At 34.1% G+C, this 23,213-nt stretch overlaps 1 protein-coding gene across 3 annotated transcripts; it reads left to right on the top strand.

Moving 5' to 3' along the window:
* The first annotated feature begins 1,785 nt into the window (after positions 1–1,785).
* Positions 1,786–20,326, top strand: Dazl (deleted in azoospermia like). 3 transcript variants are annotated; one of them, XM_078038314.1, is made up of 11 exons: positions 1,786–2,032; positions 8,180–8,326; positions 8,586–8,677; positions 9,348–9,399; positions 10,548–10,611; positions 10,703–10,842; positions 12,277–12,348; positions 12,997–13,047; positions 13,836–13,949; positions 15,066–15,164; positions 16,513–18,298. In XM_078038314.1, exons 1-11 carry the CDS (start codon positions 2,030–2,032, stop codon positions 16,555–16,557), a joined length of 879 nt encoding a protein of 292 aa, XP_077894440.1. In that variant the 5' UTR covers positions 1,786–2,029; the 3' UTR covers positions 16,558–18,298. The 3 variants fall into 3 exon arrangements, with proteins under 3 accessions (XP_077894440.1, XP_077894441.1, XP_040145769.1); XM_040289835.2 differs by lacking the exon at positions 16,513–18,298 and adding an exon at positions 18,305–20,326 and having other exon boundaries at positions 1,793–2,032; XM_078038315.1 differs by lacking the exons at positions 12,997–13,047; positions 16,513–18,298 and adding an exon at positions 18,305–20,326 and having other exon boundaries at positions 1,791–2,032.
* Positions 20,327–23,213: the final 2,887 nt, after the last annotated feature.

Here is a 23,213-nt window from a genome sequence, read left to right on the forward strand (position 1 = left end):
CTAACATATTACTCCAAATAAGCTATGGGGAGGGGAGGAAGATATGAGAAAAAGAAAACACAACGCAAAAAAGCTTTTTCTGTAAGTTTTTGACATTTTAACTTTCTTTGTTGCATGATTCTCACTCATGGTAAAGAGTGCTTCATAATTTCTTATCGTGAGCTTATCTTTAAAGAGTCCTTTTCTTTGAGAATCCTTTACAGCCAAGGTTGTAGAAGTATCCTCCAAGTTGGTTTTATGCTTGCTTCTGTAGGCATTCTAGAGGCAGCATGTCTGTGCTCTTTTTGTTTGGGGGGGAGGGCAGGGATGATAGGGTAATAGGGCCAATTTCTTCATTTTAAAGTGCTGTAAATTTAAAAGCCAAACTCTTATGAAATGCAGGCCTAAGTTTTCAAGATTTAATCAGACTTAAATGATTTTTCTTTCTTTTCATCAGAGTTTCCTCATCCATTCATGGGTATTTTCTGTTTTCCACCTTCCCTAGTCCACCCTTCTTCTGAGGATGATGCCTTTCAGGGACACTGACTTTATGCAGGGTGCTCAATTCCAGCTCTCACTCAGCACTACTCCAAGTCCTTACCTCCTGCCAGTTTACATCTAGGCTTGGAGTTACAGAGATTAATAACACCTTGCCCACACTGAGGATGACCAACCCTTCTTGTTTGTTTGGGCTGTTGGTGATTTCCAGTACCAAAACCAGTAAAGTCCCAGGTAAACTAATATGACTGGTCATCTTACAACCCATCCCCCACATCCAGGGCCATAGAAGAAATAGTTTGTCACTGCTTCAGTTTTCAGTCTATCATCATTTTTGATTTGATTTCCCTTCATCTCTTATGGGTTTAGCTATTTAAAAAAAAACACATTTAAAATAAGGTTAGTTATTATTTTATCCAGCATTACTGTACTAATAAAAGCTTTCCTGTTATAGAAATCCACCATTTTGAAAGCTCTTAAAGTTTGAAAATAAAGTCATAGCCAGTTATTCCTGTGTTTGGAATGGTTCCCAAAGTTGTATGGTTGGCTCCATCAACTGCCCCACAGTTTGTCCCTGCTGGAGGCCCTACTTCTTCAACCTTAAGAATGTTCTAGAATTCTCTAGGCAGGGGCCTAGCGTCTTCCTGTGAAGCCTAGAGAGTAAAAGCTCCCATTACAATCTAAACTCCCCAAGACTTAGAAGAAATGTTGTGTTCACTCTGCTGTACTTGGTAATCTTAATAACTTTCTCAAAACAATGAAGGTTCTGAAAGCCATACTGGCAGATCTGTCTGGAATTTCCTCCAATCCAACCCCATCTACCTCAAAATATGGCAGAAAAGCATCCCAGTGTCTGCCCTGTTGGTTTCTCCTACCTTGTTTCCCACAAATTTGCTCCCATTTTCTATTTCTGTAGGCATTTTGATAGTTTGGGCCGGGCAACTGAGCTAATCTTGATCCAACTAAGTTCACGCGTTCAAGACGCCATTTTGAAGCTACAGTCTAGACACAATTATTATTTTTTAATTTTAACATATATTTAAGTAGGCATGCTTATTTCGAAGGGGCTTCAAAGACATTTTTGAGGTGACCTGCATCTGTGTGTCTGTCTGTCTGTCCACCTGTGTGAGGACAGTACTCGCCAGGGTGCCTGACACCGGCCCGCGCGCACCCCCTGCGTACCCCCTGCGTACCCCCTGCAAACCCCCTGGCTTGGACCTGACGTCCCCCCTGACTCCCCCCGAAAGGGGGCGGGGGCGCTGTCACCCATTGGCTGAGGCGGCTGCCACGCGCCCCCTTACTCGGCGCAGGAGCCACCTCCAGGAGCCCCGCAGGCCACGCCTCAGTCCGTCGGCGCCCCTCAGCCTGGCCGCTCCCCTCCAGGGCTACTCAGCCTCGCTGCTGGCCCCTGGTTTTCCTCACACCTCTGGCTTTGGCTCTGTTGCCGCTCAGAGGCCAGGCAGACGCGCCAGCAGGCCTCTCAGGAGCCTAGAAGTGCAGCCTCTGTTTCCCCGTCGAGCCGAATCGGCGGGAACTGCTGGCTGCCGCCATCATGGTAAGTTGAGGGAAAGGCCTGAGCAGCGCATGGCCGGCGGGGAATTGGGCCTTTGGAAGAAGGGCGTGAGTAAAAGCGGGGCTGCCCCAGCTTTCCTTGTTTGGGTTGCCTGCTCCACATGCCCCATGCGGTGGTGTGCAGGGCGAGGCGGCCTCATAGCTTCGGAGTGGCCGACAGGCGGAGTGGTGGGATGCCTGGGGCGTGGTGGCCGTGAGGCCCTGGGAGCCTTCTCCCCCTCCCCCCACCACGTGCAGGGCCCATGGCTTCGTGCAGCGGCTTCTTCCCGCCTCCGCCTACGAGGCTGTGCAGCGTTCGTGCCCGCCCGAGGTTTGGGGCGCGGGGCACCCCACTCCGGCCCCACCCCATCCTCTGCAGTCCCCCATTTCCGGGTGGAGGCTGGCGGCAGCTCCTTCCGCGAGGTAAAGACTGCAGATTTGGCGTGGCCGTCTCCGCGAGGTGCCGTCGGGCCTGCGGCGTCCCTGGGGGGGGGAGGGGGGGAAGTCGCTTATTTGGACGTGGAGGGCAGCAGCTTCCTCAGGAAGCGACTCTTATGAGAGGTGGGATGGGGTTTTGTGCTCGCACGAGGAGCTGCCCACAAAGCCGTCCTGAATGCGCCGTCCTCGAGCTCGGGGCTGGGGGGCTGGGGCCAGATTACCCTTGAGGCTCCTCGCGCCTCCGCAGAGGCTGGTGGAGACCTGCTGATGGTGGCGCCCTCGTGGGGCCAGACCAGGCACAAAATGTCGGCTGACGCCATAGTTACCGCATGAGATTGGATCCCGAGGTTTACTCGGCTCGATAAATCGGAAGTTTTTAGTAACACATGCATTTTGTAGGTATTCTGTGGTGTGCTATGTACGAGTTTTTATAAATGGCAGTTTTTTCCCCACCACACAACCTGTTGTAAATTCATTGACCGACCATTAAGTCACAAACGTGTGTATTACATATTGCATCCTCATTTGTGTAATTATTTCTATTTTAGAGGTTTAGGGAGGAAATTTTTATTATCACAAGGATTAAAATGATGATGTATAAATACGTAAATATTTGCAATAATTATTTGTGTAATATGTAGTTGTCCATGTTGATAATTATTTAATAATCAACCAAGAGTTCTTTTAGTGCTAAAATTTTTCAAGTGAGAAAATGACAATTGCTTTTCTGATTACAAAGTATTTACTCATTTGAAAATAATCACAAAAAAATGTAGAAATCTTCTTCAGTCCCAGCAACTACAACCATGTAAATTTTGACATATGTATACCCTTCTAGATTATTTATATGTTCATATTGCATATAGGTAGGGAAGTTTTATTTTACTGAAGTTGTTCTATATCATATAATACTGTTTGACAGCCTAAATCGTTAATATAGTTTGGCATTGATCCAAAGATATATTTAAAATAATTTTAAGTATATATAATGTTAAGTCTTATACTTTTCCTTACTACCCTGAATTCATGGATGGATAATTTTTCAGTGTTAACACTGTAACAGATATCCCTGAACAAATATCTTGGTAACTTGTACTATTAATTCCTTGAGATAAATTTCCAGAAGTGGAATTTTGGGGTTATGCTTATTTCATAATTATTTTAAATTACAATAAGTTTTTTCAAGCAACTCTTGGTATGCAGTTTCCAGTTTGTTTTCCCACTGATTGTGTTTAAGGTGATCTTTTTAAGTTGCCAAGCTAACAACTGGAAGATGTTTCACTATGTTAATGTGCCTTTTAAAAAATCATTGGTAAAGTTTTATCACTGATTATTAGCTTTTAAAATTTATTTTTTTTGTAAATTCTGGGTCTACCTTTTTACTTACATTTTTTTCTTCTTATAAAAATTGTCTGAACATTAACCCCTTGTCATACAGTGTAACTTTGAAATAATGTTTGAATATTGTGTTCACAGAATTGAAAACTTGGGACATATTTGGTGATAGGTTAGAATTAGACTGATAGAAAATAAAGATGCTTATACATTTTTTTAAAGAGTTAGGAAATGAATGCTACATTTTAGATTCTTTTTTCAGTGATGAATTAATTTTTTTAGTTGTAGATGGACACAATACCTTTATTTTATTTAGTAATTTTATGTGGTACTGAGAACCCAACCCATTGCCTCACACATGCTAGGCAAGTGCTATAACACTGAGCCACATCCCCAGCCCTCTGATGAATTAAAATAACAGATTTCCTAGGAATGAACCATCCTTGAATTTCCAACACAAACTACTTAATTATGGGATTTTAAAAAATATGGTGCTAATTTTGCATCTCTGTAAGTGGGCAAGGGTATGCTATCTTAATGAGGCTTTGTTATTTAGACAATGTTAGCTTTATCAAATCCATTGAGAAATCTTCTTTTTTCTGAAAAAATTTTTCCCTTCTTTTTACCCCCTTGAAATGGGATTTGAACCAGGTTCTCCCACAAGCTAGTCAGACACTCTTACCACTGAGCTACATCCCCAGTCCTTCTTATTTTATTTTGAGAGAGGGTCTCCCCAAGTTTCCCAGGCTAACCTTGAATTTGGGATCCTCCTACCTCAGCTTCGCAAGTATCTGGAATTACTGCTAGGTTCCCCACTACACATGTCTCTAAAAATTATTTTAGGAAAAGTATTTGAATTTAATGTCTTTCTCCCTCTGCCTTTTCTATCTATGATTGTTTTTGCTTTCTTGGAGCGTGAGACACATACACTAATGATTGTTTCTATATGGTTTGGAAAACTAGTGAAACTGATCCAGGTATCCTCAAGTGATTGTTCTTTTAACATTGTTTTGTGAAGATTTATAAAGTTAGCCATTTCATTCAAAATTTCCACATTTATTCCCATATAACATTCTTAGAACCTATGGTCATACTTCTTTCTCATGTCTAATACATAAGTTTGCTTTCTTGCTGATCTTTATCAGGATCACTTATTTATTGCTTATTTATTCCTGATAAAATTTTGGTTTTGTTTAGTTTTTATCCTGTTTTCATTTCCTTAGTTTAATCTCTTGATAAGTTCCTTCCTATTGCCCTGAATACAACTTTGAGACTACAAGTTAGACTTTTTCCTAGTCAGTATGAAAGATATCAGGCTGCTTACTATGTAGACATAATTAACTGGATTAAATAATGTCAAAAGTGCAAACATCCACATTTAATAATGGTAATTTTTTCAGCTTTTAGTTTTCTTTGTCATGGATGTCCAAATATAATGGAATATCAAATGGCTGTGATGAGAATTGTATACATGATGGCCTTCACACTTACCCTTACTTACTATCCTAAAATTTCTCATTTCAAACCCTACCAAGGGCTGGGATTGTGGCTCAGTGGTAGAGCGCTTGCCTACCACAGGCGGGACCTGGGTTCGATCTTCAGCACCACATTAAAAAAAAAGAAAAGAAAGGCATTGTGTTGTGTCCATCTACACCTAAAAAAAATAAGTATTTTTTAAAAACCCACCAAATCATTTGAAGGTATAACTAATAAAAATAATTACTTATAACATTTAATGTAATTTATTTTCAGTATTACTGTGTGCTATTGATGGTTAAGATTATACTTCAACATTAATTTTTATCTTATCATGAGCACAAGTGTTTGAAGATTGTTTTTGGTTGTAGTTCAAAAGTGACCCAAGTGTTTATTTGGATGATATAAATTATAAGTAAATGCACAGGAGGGGTTTAAACATTCCTCCTGTTAGAATATTATTGAAATGGAATGTTTTCCTTACTTTGTTAGCTTTGAGTGCCACCTGCTGGCTAAGAACTAGGACATGGTGGTTCCTTCCTTAATTTAAGACATTACACTAAAATAATTAAATGAATTTTGTATTTACTGATCCATTTTTCCCTATAAATACAAATTTTATTCTGTAAATACAAAGGTGGAAGCAGTTAGCCAATTTGCAAGGCCTAAGTCCAAACCAGGCTCCCTGTAATATCCAATGCCTTTTTTTCTCCTTACCAACTTATCTCAAGTATCCACTTTACATTTGCAAATAGACTGAAAATTAGAATATATCAAAGATCTTTTCAAAACACTCATATTTCAAGCAAGGAAACAGGTCCTGAAAAGACTTACTTTACTGAACAATGAAGAGTTATTCCTCCACAATAATTTTCCTCTTCAATTCTGGTGACACTGTGACAGAATCTATCAGCCAGATCCTATTCAAATTTTGGGCAACATCCCAACAAATTTCTTTGTTATGAGGGATGTCCTTTGCATTGTGGGATATTAATGTACCTCACTGTGGAAAGTCTACAGACAATATTTTAAGTGCTCCTGGGGTACAAAATCTCCCCTTATTGAGAATCATAACCCTTTATAATCTGGCATGGTTTTCTATTCAGGTGTTACAACTCTAAATTAAAATGCATCTGTACATTATGGTACAGAGACAGTACTGTAATCAGTTTATTTGTCAAAAAAATGAACCCAAAGTTCATCCAAAAATGAAGGGAGATTGAGGATAAAAGGGATTTTGTAAGAATTTCAGAACCACTGTTTTTGTATTTTGGGTTTTTGAGTGATCTAATTGAGAAGGGATTCTATGGGGAAGGTAGATCTAATCAGGTCCTCAGAAGTCCAAGATACATGGTTTATGTAATATAGTCCTAATTTTAAAAATATAAGACATTGGAAGAAGGAAAAAATGGAAATGTTTACTCTTTGCTATGTCAGTGTCATGAAATATCATTGTATAGTTAGAAAATATTCAAATAGAAATGCAAAACAGAAAGTATAACAAATGAATAGAGACACAAAAAAACTCAACTTTGGTGATTAGACAGTCTTGATTTCACCTCTAAAATTTCTATAAAACTCACTTTCCTTTTATTATTTTAATTGAACAGTTTTTTCATCTTTGTTTCTTTTATAAACGAGTATGTATGCAATAGCTTTCTCTTTGTTTTGAACTTTTAGTATCTTATAGTTCATTTAGTTCATAAATAATGCCAGATGACTGGGTGTGTCATAGTTTTCTAAAGTTCCAGTTAGTTGTTTTTAAAGTCATCTAAAAATAGTAAAGCTAAATAGTAAAACTAGAAGAGATGCTTTTCAAAAAAACTATTGAAAATAAATTAGAATATTAGGACACTAAGTTATATTGGCAATACTACTTTATACTTCACAAAATGGATTCACAGATGTTACCTCATTTCATTCTCTAAGTAATTTGCCTAGAGACACACAGCTGGCAAGTAAGTGGCTTACAACCTAGTAAGCGACATGAATCTAGATCTCCTGACTAAATCAGTTTTTGTTTCACTGGGCTATCTTTGCCTCTTCACCATAAATATTGCCAGTGAATTTTGCTTTAGAAAATTTATAATTAGCTTTAGATCTACCATAGGAAGACTAAAAACAGAGTTCTGATCAGAATCCGGAAAAATAAATGCACGGTGGGGGGGGGGTTGTTTGGGAGAGGTTTCTGTATCTGACACTAAAGATACGTCATATATATGTATCAGTTCACTGAAAATTAGAATTATCTTTGGGACAATGCCTTTAACATCCTTAGTATTGGGAAGAAGTTTGTAATCCCCTTTTTAGCAGGAGCTATAATAGGTGAGCAAATGTTTTTACAATTTCTTTCTAAAGTAAGGTAAGTGTAGTAAACTGGGAAGTAAAGTTGAAAATTTATGTTAATTTTGGTGTCTAGAAAGGTGAAGCAAAACAAGTTTGTTTAAAACCTTGATCCTTATTTTCTTATGTGTGTAGCTTTTGTTTTTGTTTACTTTAGGTTTTTAAGATTTACCATGTTTTTTATTAATGTACTTAGTAAAATGAAAGTTTATCAGTACAGATCAATTTTATTTTTATAAATCTAAACTTTCTATTTTATATCAGCGTCCATAGTATTGTTATAAAACTTAAAACCAATAATTTTTCCATAAAATTGTACAAAAAATGGTGATGAGTAACAATAAGTTTAAGAAAGTACTATGTCCTTGGGTTAAAATATTATGCCAGTCTACTTTTACTTACTTTAAATCCTGAGCCTAAACTAAGCTGTATTGGTGACTAATCTACAAAGAAAATAATTTACACGAAATATTTTATACTCAAATACAAAAATTAGATTTCACATTGTGTATGTTTTTGTCTGTGTATCTAGTTACAATATTTGCTTTCAAAATTACAGTCTGCTGCAAATTCTGAGACTACAAACTCAACCATCTCCCGAGAGGCCAGCACCCAGTCCTCATCAGCCACCACCAGCCAAGGCTATGTTTTACCAGAAGGCAAAATCATGCCAAACACCGTTTTTGTTGGTGGAATTGATGTTAGGGTATTGTATTCATATTTTATTTATATTTTAAAATATTTTATGAATGATGGGATTTAGGCCCTATTGCAAACCTGAGGTTTTTTGTAGTTCATGTAGGTTTGAAATTTATTTTGTTTTTAACCCAGAGAGACCAAAAATATTTGACAAAACAGGTAGTTTGGGGTACTTTTGGAAGATACTTCCACCTCACCAAATCTCCTTGTATAGTAGAATTAAGATTTTGAATGCTGACTTTTTACTCTTAAACTTTTTCCTATAGATGGATGAAACTGAAATCAGAAGTTTCTTTGCTAGATATGGTTCAGTAAAAGAAGTGAAAATAATCACGGATCGAACTGGTGTGTCCAAAGGGTGAGCAAAACATGCTTACTGTAAACCAACAAGAATATCTGACCTCTAACATGTTAGAGCATGAGAGAAGAATATTTTAAAACAGTATTCTGACATTTGTATAAATGAAATTTGTTGCTTTGTTAAATTTGTCATGGATAAAAATTTGTTCTCAGCTTTTTTTTAAATAATTTTCCTAATGATTGTATTTCAGTATTTTTTAAAATATTTTTTTAGTTATAGATGGGCTCAACACTTTTATTTATTTATTTTTCTTTATGTGGTGTTGAGGATCGAATCCAGTGCCTCACATGTGATAGGCTCTATCACTGAGCCACAACACCAGCCCTGTATTTCAGTATTTTCTATATTTATTTTACACAAGTGCGTTCATTAGTTTTATCAAACAAGTGCTTTATTTGCACATTTCACAGTATCTTAAATTTAACTATAGTTAGGATTTTTTTGTTAATGAATGAGGTTCACACACTACCTTAATCTTAGCACATTCTGACACAGATCAGGTTAAAAAAACATTTGCAGAGGGTCTATTTTAATATCTTAAAATTATTTATCATAGTATATTATTCATTTTTTATCATTATCACTTCTATTATTTCATAGACAACTAGGAGTTCTAAATCCATACTATATGGTAATGATTTTATATTTAATTTGTCTGCCTTTCTAGCTATGGATTTGTTTCATTTTACAATGACGTGGATGTGCAGAAGATAGTAGAAGTAAGTAGTAGTCTTACGGAAAACTTAACATAGTTTATTGATAACAGTGTTTAATGTTGAGTCCTGAGTATACTAAGTCTTGTGTAAAATATGAAGATATATATTTGCTGTTCCTGTTCAAAATCAAAACTTAAGAGTAATCTTATATAACTTGTCAGAACCTGTTTATTTTGGAGACTTTAGCTTCATGAAATAGAGACAGACAGGTTTGGAGACAGAGTGAAAGGGTTTTGATCAAATTCTACTTGATACCTCTTGGCTTTGATTAGTATAGTAAGTAATTAAGGTAGCTTCATTGTGACACATTTTTATTTTATACATATTTATCATTGATCTTATCTGATGATAGGATCCCTCCTTTTTATTTGTTCTTTTTAGATATACATGACACTAGAATGTATTTTGACATGTTACATATACATGGAGTATAACTTATTAAAATTAGGCTCTCATTCTTGTGGTTGTAAATGATGTGAGTTTCACTGGTAGTGTATTCATATATGAACATAGGAAAGTTATGTCTGCTTCATTCAACTGTTTCCTGTTACTGTCCCCTACTCGTTTCCCTTTATTCTCCTTTGTCTAATCCACTAAACTTCTATTCTTCCCTCCTCACCTTATTGTGTGTTAGTATCCATATATCAGAACATTTGGCCTTTGTTTTTGGGAGGTTGGCTTATTTCACTTAGCATGATAGCAGATCCATATATTTACCAGCAAAAGTCATAGTCATTCTTCTTTATGACTGAGTAATATTTCATTGTGTGTGTGTGTATATATATATATATATACACACCACATTTTCTTTTTCCATTCATCTGTTGAGGGGCATGTCGGTTGGTTTCATAGCTTAGTTATAAACACTGATGTGGCTGTGTCACTAAAGTATGCCAATTTTGAGTCCTTTGGGTATATAATGAGGAATACTGGGCCAAATGGTGGTTCCATCCTGAGTTTTCCGAGGAATCTCCATACCACTTTCCATAGTGGTTGCACCAATTTGCAGTCCCACCAGCAATTTATGAGGGTAACTTTTTCCCCACATCCTTGCCAACATTTATTGTGATAGAAATTTTAAAGGACTTGGTATGTGTAGGCAAGTCTTGAAAGATATAAAAATTAGAGTTTTGTTATTGCTTTGTTTTCAGTCACAGATAAATTTCCATGGTAAAAAGCTGAAACTGGGCCCTGCAATCAGGAAACAAAATTTATGTGAGTAAAAATGACATTTTTCTTGTTGACATATCTATAACTTTTCAGAAAACTAAAAATAGGTTTTGTTTTATTTTTATTCTTTAAAAAGGTGCTTATCATGTGCAGCCACGTCCTTTGATTTTTAATCCTCCTCCTCCACCACAGTTTCAGAGTGTTTGGAGTAATCCAAACACGGAAACTTACATGCAGCCTCCAACCATGATGAATCCTATAACTCAGTATGTTCAGGTAAGAGTTGCCTACATTTCTCTTATTTATTTCAGCCTTCTTGCCCTCTGAAATTACATCCATAGTTTCTGTAATAAGTGATAATATGGTCCCTGTTGGAATACTTGAGAGTCTTACTTTTGTTGAAAATCCCTCATTCTTGGGGTTTTTCCTTATGCTAAGCTAAAACCTCCTCCTGTGTACTTCATAAACTTTTATACGATAACCTCTATGGCCATATAGAATAGTTTCTTCCTCCTGTGATAAATCCTAAAATATTTAAAGGAAGCTTTCATTTTGTTCCTGCTTAGTTTATTTTTTTTAAGTTTTCAATTCTACTTATTCTTTATTTGTAGTGATTTACAGATACCTCCTTACATAGGTTACTGATTTCTGGACTTAATATAGTTCTAGAATGAATAGATAGCTAATGTTAATGTGTTTTACCCTATCTATAAACTGAGTTTCTGGCATATAATTGTCTGGTCCTGTTTAATATTTAAAATGGAATTTAATGTACTTATTATTGCCATTGGTGAGAAATAACACTTATTTTCTTCAGTTTGATATTTTCTTTGCCAGAAAAGAAACAAAAAAATAGTTTTACAATATCTCTGTTTACATTTTTCATCTGCCTGAAACACAAGAGTGTATCTTTTTTTGTTGTAAACAACATAATAGAAGAAAAACCCCATTTGTCTTCCTTTCTTTGTTCTCTCTTCCTCTTTTCTTCCCCCTCACTTCCTTTTCTCTCTCTTTTTTCCTCCCCTCTGTCTTTCTCTGTCTCTCTATGCTAGGAATCAAACCTCAGCCTTGTATGTGCTAGGCAAGAAACCGTTTATCATGAACCATTACCAATTCTGTGTATTTGTGTATGCTACTATTTGTTTTCAGTCAATAAACATTGAAGCACGTAAGACATTTTACTGACCCGTTTCTGGCTTTGGATTATGCTGCCCTTAACTTTTAGAAGTGAAGTACAGAAAAAAACATAAAGACCAGAGGGGGTACTACAGATTACCCACCAGTAGTACCCAAGAAATCCAATACAGTGTAAAAATTTTATTACAAAAAAGCAGATATATTAATTTAACTTACATGGAAATCTGTCTTAAAGTCTTGTCGCCAATGTAAGAAGATACTTTTGGGGTAGGATAAATATACAAATGAGGTGAGTAGAGGCTTGGAAAACCAGTCAGGTTGTTATTTAGACCTTCTTTTTCTGCCCCAAAAGCTAACATTTGGCAGAGAGTATTTTCTTCTTCATAAAGCCAGTCATTGATTTAGAATCCTGAATTGTTACGTATATAAAAATATATAATTATACAATGAAATATATATAAAACTAAGTTTTCTTAATATTTTTGTTATATTGGGAATAATATTCCTTAATTCTGATTTTTTAAGAAAATTTGCCTTATTTAGTCCATTCTTTCTGTAAATTTTGTTTTTCAGGCATATCCTCCTTATCCAAGTTCACCAGTACAGGTTATTACTGGATATCAGCTGCCTGTTTATAATTATCAGGTAATTTAATGGAAAACAAAAATGACTTATGTTAGAATATTATTGTAACTTTTACTTATATAAATTTCTCAAAAGTATATTGTTTAAACCATGAAGTATGCCTAAAAATCCAAGAAAAATAGAATTAGTTTAGAATTAAATGTATTTTAAGATTACTTATATGTTACTTGGAAGTAAGGTAATGTTATTTTGACTAGGAAAGAACTTTTTTCTATAACTGTTCTGTAAGACTTAGTATCTCTTATTTCAAGACACATTCTTTCATCTTTGCCGCCAAATACATAAAGCACCCAGTCTGACTTTTACTTTTCTAGGAGGATAGGTTAAAAAAAAATCATTACCCAATTTTTAGAGCACAAAATTCTAATTTCATTTCATACTGTGTATGTTCACTAGCTCCTACAGAATAGTAGTTCTCTGTATTTTTTTGTATATATAATGAGCATATGTATGACTCATGACCATATCTATAGTAATAATTTCACAGAACACTATTTGAATATTACCAAATGCTAACTCCAGAAATTTGAGAAAAAGATGGGGTTTATATGTAGAAATAACAAAAAGAACCATACATCTTTCTTCTATTTCCTATATTTGTAAAAATGTGTAGGAATAGTTGAATAATTTCTGTTTCCTTTTTTTAAGATGCCACCGCAGTGGCCTGCTGGGGAACAAAGGAGTTATATTATACCTCCGGTAAAATAAATTAGCCAAACATATTTCCTATTCTTTATTTAAATGTATTTTCTTGTTTTATGTTTTTTGATCTTTTGTCATATCATGTGTATATATAAATATTTTAAATGCCCCTCTATGTTATGTGTTACATTTAACTTTTTTGTTCACCCAGTTATGTGTTTCCATAGGAAAAACTGCAATTTGTTTCCCAAATTTTTGTGTGCTCAAGTCATGGCTGCTCTGTATGTGAGAAGTGCTCAGTTACCTGTTGATAAATTATGTAATCCAAGAAAGTAGTATTAATACAGATTTAGAATTAGCATTTAATCTACCCAAATCAGCCTCTGGCTTTGCTACCCCTAAAATCTGTTGAAGAGAAACAGAAGTGTTTTGCTGTTAATATGTTTTAAATAAGAAAAGGAATAAAACAAAAGTGGGTGCTGACCTCTGAAACACCTGAGCTTTTGTTACCTTCTGTCTTTTATCAGGATTGGATATTTGAAGGATATTTTGGTTAGAATTCTCAGGCACTCTCATAATATAGTTTCTTTTTCTTATATTTTTAATTCTTATTACTTTAATATTGAAAAGAAAATTTAAAAGGTAAAAAATAGTGTAGCAGAACCACATTAAACCTTAAGATATTTGCTATTGCATTTTAGCTATTCAGCTTAAAACAAAATTTCTGAAATAGCGTAGCAGAGTCTACATTAAACCTTAAGATATCAGCTCATTATTTTGAATACATTATTTAGAAATGTATCTGTGTATCTTTTTAATTACACTTTTTATCATTTCAAATGTAGGGCTATACAGCTGTTAACTACCATTGTAATGAAGTTGATCCAGGAGCTGAAGTTTTGCCAAATGAATGCTCAGTTCATGAAGCTACTCCATCCTCTGGAAATGGCCCACAAAAGGCAAATATCTAATTTTGTTTACTGATATGTATATTTTATATTTATTTTTTCAAGGTTAAAAGATAGCCCCTTAAGAAGCAGTCATTTTTGCCCAGATTTAAAGATGAAGCCATAAACTTTAGAGCTTAAGTGATTCATTAGTTTTTAGCAATTTAATATAAAGGTTAATAAGATTTCAGACATCCCCAAAGTTTCAGTATACATATGTAGTTTCTGATTCAGCAATCCTTTTCTCATCCCAATTTCATCATTTTAGGGTTTTCTGAATTTTACTTTAATAAGTATTGTATCAGTGTGATTTAGCAAAATGCTAGACAGGTTTTTGCAACTTTACTCTTCGAAAGAGGAATTAGAATCAACTATATTTTAATCTTTTGCAAGTGATTTTAAACATTTACTTATCTAAATAGTATATGGTATTCTCTCCATAACGTTATATATAATGCATCTCTCAAGAATGGTGGAGGCAGAAGTAATTATTCAAATACTGAAGAAGCAGGTAGTATCTGTTTTTAATTATTAGAGTGGTCACCTAAAAAAACAATACTCTCACCCTTGAATTCTGCTACATGTTGTTTTGTGGAAGTGTAGAAGCAGTTGATACACTGGTAATAAGCATAACCTTGAGGGATTCCATTGGAAGAATCCTTCATTTATTTGTTGGTGGATGCCAATACCATACCATTTTTGTTGGTGGGTGAGGAAAAAAATGTTGAGAACTACTGAACCACAGAGCAGAAAATATTCCTTGATTTGATACACAGTTTAAAAGTTGACAAAATGCTAAAATAGCTTATAGTAAAATCACATTATGAGGTTTTTGTCCTGAATACTTTTCTTGAAACATTAAGAGTTCTTCTCTAACAAATTTAAAAGCTTTAAGCCAAATATCATGGAGTTTTAATAACTTCAGCCTTTTAAACTAGTATTATATCATTAAGATTCTGAAACAATTCTTTAATTTGGAAGAAAATGTACATAGTAATTGATATTTGGTAAGAATTATGAATCACATAAGAATTCTTAGAAATAAGCATAAATGTTCACTAGACTTTAAAAAATCTGTTAACAGTGAAAAAAGTAGTCTTTATATTACCATGAACTTTTGTGTTTCAGAAATCTGTGGACCGAAGTATACAGACAGTGGTATCTTGTCTATTTAATCCAGAAAACAGACTGAGAAACTCTCTTGTTACTCAAGATGACTACTTCAAGGTATGAAAGGAATATGACACAGGGTAAAAAGTAGATGTGTTAGTCTTAAATTACCTTTTCCTCTTTATAGTATATCCATTTTTGAGATTACTTAAATTAGCATTTAATTAACTAATCCAGTAAACCACTGTGAGTGGGTTTTATCTAGCAGTGTGTTTTGTAGTGCTTAAACATTAATAAAGTGTAGTTTCCCTTTAAGGGAAGAGACTTGGAATAAGCAGAAACTTGTAACTTAAAGAGTTCATGAGAGGAGACAGTTGAAGGAAAACATGGGCTTTACCAACTAGTAAAAGTAAAATTTAGAAGGCAGAACTTAACATATGGATATTGGATTAAAGATGACAAAAGCAATGGACTGTTCAGACATTATGCTTGAACAGTGTGCAGAGGAAGAAGGGATAAAGTTAAAGCAGTTAAAAAGAACTGAATTAGAAATGAAAATTGAGTTGGTGAAGTGGATGATAAATGTGGATTTTTAAATTTAAGAAAGATCTGTTTTCTAATCGTTCTATCCACCTTGGACAGATAATTTAATTCTTATTAAGACTCCATATTTGGTTTTGCATGTTGTATGCAAGTGCACACACATGTGCGCATATTGGGGATTGAATTGAGGGCCTTGAACATGTTAAACATGAACTCTGCACTGAGCTGTATACCCAGACCTAAGACTCTAGGTTTTACAAGTCGAAAATGAGGATGTACAGTACAATTCTCTAGAGTCCTTTTAGTTCTGAGTCTGGGAATAAGAAAAAAAATGTAACTGATTAGTCCAGTGAGAAGGAATATTGTGTTTGGTAAGGAAATAAGGTTTTCTTTAATAGCATATTTATAGAGATTATAATTTGTCATACAATAGTTTTTAGTATATTCACAGAATTGTGCAGCCAATCAAGTTTAGAATATTTTTTATTTTAACATATTTAAAATATATTTAATATATATTTAAATATATTTTAACAATATCAAGTTTAGAATATTTTAATTACTCCAAAAATAAAGCCCCAGCCCATCACGTTTCCCAAATCTTACATTTCCTCATGCCTTAAACAGCCACTAATTTACTTTCTTTTTTTGTAGACATTTTATATACACAGAATTATAAAATACTTGGATTTTTGTGATTATCTTTAATTTAGTGAAGTACTTTCAAGGTTTGTCAATGTTACAGCACTTATAAGTTCTTTAGAAATTTTTATTAATATGCCAAATTTTGTTTATTCTTTCATCAGTTGATAAGATGTTTCGATTTTTATAACCTGTTGGCTGTTATTAATAATGCTATGAATATTCATGTAGAAGTTATCATATGGACATATATTTTTATTTCTCTTGAATACATATCTAGGAATGGAATTGTGGAGTCAGCAATGGTAACTGTTTAACCTTTTGAGGAACTGCCAGAATTTCAGAATTTGTCCAAAATTGCTGCATCATTTTAAATTCAAAGGGAAGTTTTTAACTACCACTTTTATGTGTTAACAGGGAAGGATATTAGCTTTGATTTATCTGTAAATGAGTATCTTAGGATATAACTTAAAACCTTTTTAATGGGTATACCAAAGCACTTATGTAATGCAGAAGAGTAGAGCCATAGCAGCATTAAGTTACCTTTTTTGTAACAGGACTTAAGCATTTTTGCTTTTAAAGTTGATGCTCTTTTGTTGCTTCATTCTACTTAGAACTGTACAGCATAGAAAGAATAGCTTACCTTGCCCAAAGTTCTGAAGTTTAAGTAGGTAGGACATAAATGATTTGTTTGAAAGCAGAAAATACCCTTCAAATGGTTTTCTCCTGGTATTAGACAAAGGCCTCCCTTTGAACTTCAGAGCTTTATGCTCTTCTGGGTTATAAATCAGAAGTTGGAAGCCTGCAGTTGACTGACATCTTTTAATTGACTTTTTTTTAATTGACTAAATGTTGTTTTTATTGAAGTTGTACGCATCCAGGCACTTGAATACATTTATTTCCATGTTAAATTCTACTCTTCATTCTTAATTCTATCCCCTTCATAATCTTATGTTTCCTATCTGAAAATATGAGTGATTGTGGCCACTTTTCTAGGCTATAACCTATTGGGATACAACCCTGTTGACCAGTTACATGGTTTCTAGAAATCACTCTTTTATATGACAACTTAATCTAATTCCTAGGAAAAGGACGCAGTAAAGCTAATTGTACAGAGAAGAAAATATTATGCTGTTAATGGTTTATTGATCTCCATTTCTCTTTTCTAAGACCTTCCTTTTATCTGCACTTTTGTAGGCAACATAGAGTGAAAAGAAAATTTTCCATTTTATAAGTCAGTCCCCTCTATAGGCATCCTGCATCTTAAAATTTTACCAATTGGAGATAGAAATTAGGACAGACTTTGCCATGATTCCATAAAACAGTGTAACAACTATTTCCATATCATTTATATTGTATTTGTTGTTATAAGTATACTACAGATTATTTAAAGTATATCGGATGCACTGGGGATGTAGCTAAGCAGTAGTGCTTGCTTAGCATGTGGAGACCCTGGGTTTGATCACAGCACTCAAAGAAAGAAAAAGTATACCATAGGATTGCGTAGGTTATATGCAAATACGTTGTTATTTTATATGAAGGATTTGAACTTCTGTATTTTGAGGTTCCCAGGACCAATCAACCTGAGAGGACAACTATTAAAATTTTTTCTCTTCACTTCCTACAAAATTATTTATCTTCATAAGATAAAACATACCAAAACTTACGTCTTTTAACCTAAAAATGGGATTTCAGACTGGTGTATAATGTTTTTCTCAAGCTATGCTTTCTACTAGATGCAATTCAGTTAGTAAAAACAATACTTTTAAGAATTATATGTATTTTTTACCCTCTGTCTTTGGGATACTGCATTAAGAAGTACTTAAAATTATTGATTCTGCATTCTTTATTTCTGGGTTCACTGGTCTTGTTTTTTTAATTTTAATAAAATTAGCCAATCTTGGTGCATTTGTTATAGCAAAGTTCAGGAATGCTTTTCCAAGGGGTCTCCTTTTTTCTCATTTATGATATGTAAACTTAAAAAAATATGTCAGGTATTTTGCAGCTCTTTTAGGCCAATAGTGTTAATAGGAAAATTTCAGTGAAGTAAAGACTATTTCTATCTTTTCTAGGATAAGAGAGTGCATCACTTTAGAAGAAGTCGGGCAGTGCTTAAATCTGTTTGATCTTCTCTGCTAACTTTCTAGTCTCAGGGGAAGTTGCTGGTTTTGAATATTAAGAAGAGACTGGAAGTTGTTCACTACTATAGAAATTTAATTCTAAATTTTGACATTGCACTCAGACTTTCTATATAAGTTATGTTAGATTAGTTGTACTTTACATTGAAATTGTTCTTTATTAGATGTTTATTTAGAAATTGGTTCTTTGTTCAGTATATAGATAAAAGATATATGAAAGTAAATAAGTATAAAAACAATTTCAAATAATTGAAAAAATAGTTGGAATAACTTAAGATTTATCTGTAAGGTTTTTTTGGAATTGGCATTTTAAGAGATTAGAAGCAAATACTCATATTCAAACAATTGTTTTAAAAAACTTATTTTGAAAGGTCAGAATTTTGATAGTTTGAATACAAGCATTTCACTTCTCCAACAAGTACCTTTGAACAGTACAGTATTTACACTATTGTGCTTTGCATTTATTATTTGCCTAAAAATTTACCACAAAACAGCATTTTTTAAACTGCATTTTTAATCAGTGGAACTCAATATACAGTTATCTTTATTCAAGTCGTCTTATCTAAACCCAGTAAAACAGATTCTAAACAAACAATCCAATCAGTGGGTCTTAGATTTATTCAGAATATTTTATCCTTTATCTAGAATCCACATACACACACAACATATACACACATGCATACACACACATACCCTGTTTGATTGGGATGATAATTAGGATAACTAAAATTCTGGGCCTAATTGTTTTTAAAGAATCCAAGACAAACTAAACTTTACTAGGTATATAGCTTCTTAGTGAGTTAACATTCTATTTTTTTCTTTTATTTATTTTTTCCTTGAAATGCTAAACTCAATGGCTGTATCTTAAATTGTGCAAAATATTGGTATTAAAGAATGCTGAAATTTTTTTATGTCACTTAAAGGTTAATCAGAGTATCTGAAAGGAATTGTTTTTGTAAAAACATTTAAAATATTATTTATGGTAGAGTACATAGATTTTTATTTACTTTTTGTTAGTCTACTATATTTCCTTTTGTAAAGTAAGATGTCCCTAAGAGTCAAAGAAGGTAATTTTGATATTTCTAAACCAAAAAAGTTGTTTCAATAACATATTTCAAGAACATGCTAGAGTCAAAGTTAATAATCTGTTTCTAGACTAGCTGGTCTCCATATTGAACATTGTGCTTTGTTACAGACAACTAGAATACCGGGGCTTCTGTTGTCAGTCTTCTTTTTCTAGTCTGTACTCCTGTTCTTCCAGGACGTTTGCTTTTAGAACTGTCAACCTAAAGAAGTCAAGTAGCCATAGGAGCAGTTTGAGGGGTAAGCCTGGGAAAGGTAGCAGTGAGGTAATACCTTCCTAAGGGAAGTAGTTGTATCAGAATCATTTGATCTGCCATGGAAATGAGTTTAAAGTGCCTTCCTGGCCTTCCATTAGCCCCCTTTCCCAAAATATGGAGACTCTGTTTATGCCTAATCTGAAATAATTACCATGGGTCCTGTCATCAGTGCCCATTATGGTCTGTAAGTTTTAATAATTTTCATTCTGGATCTGAAGGCCAGAGTCTTTTAAGGATCCCCAAAGAGGATTTTGGAATTTTTTTAAACCTCAGAATTAGAAAATATCCTGAAATTTGTTCTTTTAAATATACCTTTTTTTTTTTTTTGGTGCTGTCATTCTGTGATTATTAAATCTCTAGCTCACTATTAATGATACCTAAATTTTGAAGAGTCAATTCTAATTGTCCCAATATGACCTTAAGGAAAAGTAAGGAAATAAACTTTTATTTGTCCACTATTTTGTTGGAGTGAGGTATTTAGAGTATGGTAGAAAGAAGAGGCAAACTCCTGAACCTTTCAAAATGGAAGATTAATTTTAAACTTAGAATATGTTTCTATAACCTATTGCTGATATTGTCTTTGCATAAATGAATAAAGAAACTTTTTTCAAAAGTATTTTTGACCTATTTGTTGTCATATTATCTAAAGAAATGGGGAATTGGCTTAGTGGCAGAGTGCTTACCTCGCATGTGAGGCCCTGGGTTCGATCCTCCGCACCACATATAAATAAATAAAATAAATGTATTATGTCTATCTACAACTAAAAAAAATATATTTAAAAAGAAAAGAAACGGGGAATTGGGTAGTGTATGATGAGGTTTAGATCCTTGAGATTTAAAAGCATAAATATTGCTCAATTTACTAAACTGGTAGCTTAATTTTAAAAGTAAATTTTGGTACATTGTATTTTGTTTGATTTCTCTTAGAAGAAATGAGATGTATGTGTGTGTGTGTGTGTGTGTGTGTGTATACTCATATGTATACATGTGTACACATATGCACATATATACATGTTTTCGAGAGAAAATACATTCCTCCTGTGTTGAGTTGGAAATGAGTAACAGTGGATTCCATTGCAATGCATGAACAGAAAGTGCTTATCAGGAATGCTGGAGAACATGTCTAACTGCAGTCCCATGACGAAGGACCCTTTCATTTTGGACACTGAAATATTCTATCTGTTGTACACTTTGAGCCTAATTTCCTGATCCTGTGTTTTGGGATATTGTGCTTGTCCAACAAAACTTGGATTTGTCATATTGCAATTATTTCGTATAAGGATGTAACCAAAAAAATCAATATTCATTTCCTCTTCCAATTCTAGTTCTAATACTCTTGAGTTCTGTAATTTGAGGCCATGGAAGAAGAAATTCTCCCCTCTAAATACCCCTGTGCTATATTTTATGAATTGGTAGCCTCTTATTAACTGAGTCATAACCAGAAAATTGATGACACCAAGAGTGGCTTCTGTATTACAAAAGATTATTCGATGTATAACAATTTGCTGAAAATTAGTAATCTTTAGATGTGTATGTATATAGTATATGTATTGTATATACATAGACACATACATGTATACACACATGAATATGTACATACTAATCATTATTCAGAATATTTGGTTATCTCTGACCAAGCTCGATGTTTTAATATTTTAAAACCCCCAAAGTGGACTTACATGTATCATAAAACAGTTGCTTTAAACTACTTGATGATATATCAAGTATAATTCCAGTTGAAGATTACTACATAGTTTTTAACAAAAAAATATCTTTGAGATTAAAACTTCCATATAACCACTTTTTTGTAAAAAAAAAAAAAAAAAGTTGTTTTGAGCTTTGTTTTTTAAAAAACTTCCTTTGTAATTGTTTAAAGTAACTATTCAATATTGATAACACCCTATTGAAAAAGTCATTGACTTTGGAAAAAAATATTCTATAGCAGTTCCCTGTAGTTGTAAAACCCTTCTACCCATTCTAAAATTCTCTTGGTTGCTTTTAAAGGTAAACTCATAAAAATGGGCTGCCATACTGTTTAATCGCCTTGCCTGCTTTCATTGCTGTCATTTGAGGGTAATAAGGAGCAGCAGCGATAAGGCATCCAGCCACTCTGCTTTCACAAAGATGGCAATACAGAGGGTGGGGAACCATAAGGGAGAGAAAAGCAGCAGTATTTTCCATTGACCAAGTCTTGCAAATATGGCCAGCTGTTGAGTATGATCATTTGGAATCCCGGAAACACTTCTTCTAGATGAGGATTGCTCCTATACATATTTTGATAACTGTAATCTAGGCCTTCCTAGCATTTTATGTAATATGTTTCTCTGTGTGTAACTGATTCTTTTGAGCAATTCCTCACCACCCATCAAAGACTCCGAGTTTTCCATCTGTAGATAGTACATTTGGTGGTAGAAAACAATAAACATAAGAAGTTCAAACTATAAACATTCGTTTTTGAATGTTCATGCAAAATATTCAATCTGCATAGCAAAGAAATGATAGGTAATTCTGTATTGCATTTAGAGTTAAAAACATCTGTCCAATATGGCTGTAGCTGTAGGCCAATACCAAGAAAATGCAAAAAAATTGTCTCCTGGTACAGAAGTTGAAAGTACCACTGTACAATTAAGCTCTATGGTAGCTATATTTTACATTTTTAACTGGTCTGAAACAGAAAGTTTTCTAGTTGAGTCTCTAGTTCATTTTCCCAAGGCAAGACTTTGTATCTTATGTGCACCTCCATTAAGGCAGCATGCCAGGAATATGCCTTTTCCCACATATAAAACTCCCAGATACCAGTTCAGTAGGTCTTTAACAGTAGAATAAATGCTTGCTTGATGGAGATATTCAGGTCATGAAAGCTCTTTATAAATTTGAAACAATAGTAACATTTCAAGCAGTTCAGAAAGTTGGATTTTTTATAATCCATAATTAGTTCTTTTTACAGAAAACAAATCCAGGAAAAATACATTAAGGTTGCAGCCAACAACTATTGCCTTTCCCCCAGAATAAAATGGATCCAGAGGCACACTATTCTGATTCATTCTTGGTTGAAATATTTATAGAAAAAGGCAGAGCTGACAATTGACCTGCACTTATGGACAAGGTGTGTCCCCTTTTTCTTTATATTCTTGTTGAAATAAAATAAATCTGATTGAGCCGGTGAAAATGGAGAGAGGTAATATAAAATTCAGATGTTGTTTCCTCTTTGTTTTTTACCTATGCTGACCTCTTAGTGTTGGGCTGCTTCAATATGTGAGTAAAATCTGAATAATATTAAAACAGCATACCTGCTATATAAAAAAAAAGTATAACTCTTTCCTCTTACATGACTTGGTTGCTGCTCCTCATTTTGGGTAGTGGTGGTGTGTCTCTCTTGGATAAAATTAAAACCTGTATATTCACCATAAATGTTACATCAATGATTAGTTCAGATCAGTATTTGATAGACAAGTGTCCTCCATGATACCAGTCTCACAGGGAAGTCAAAGAACATCCGAACC

Source organism: Ictidomys tridecemlineatus, chromosome 2 (assembly GCF_052094955.1).
Source record: "Ictidomys tridecemlineatus isolate mIctTri1 chromosome 2, mIctTri1.hap1, whole genome shotgun sequence".
Lineage (NCBI taxonomy): Eukaryota > Metazoa > Chordata > Mammalia > Rodentia > Sciuridae > Ictidomys > Ictidomys tridecemlineatus.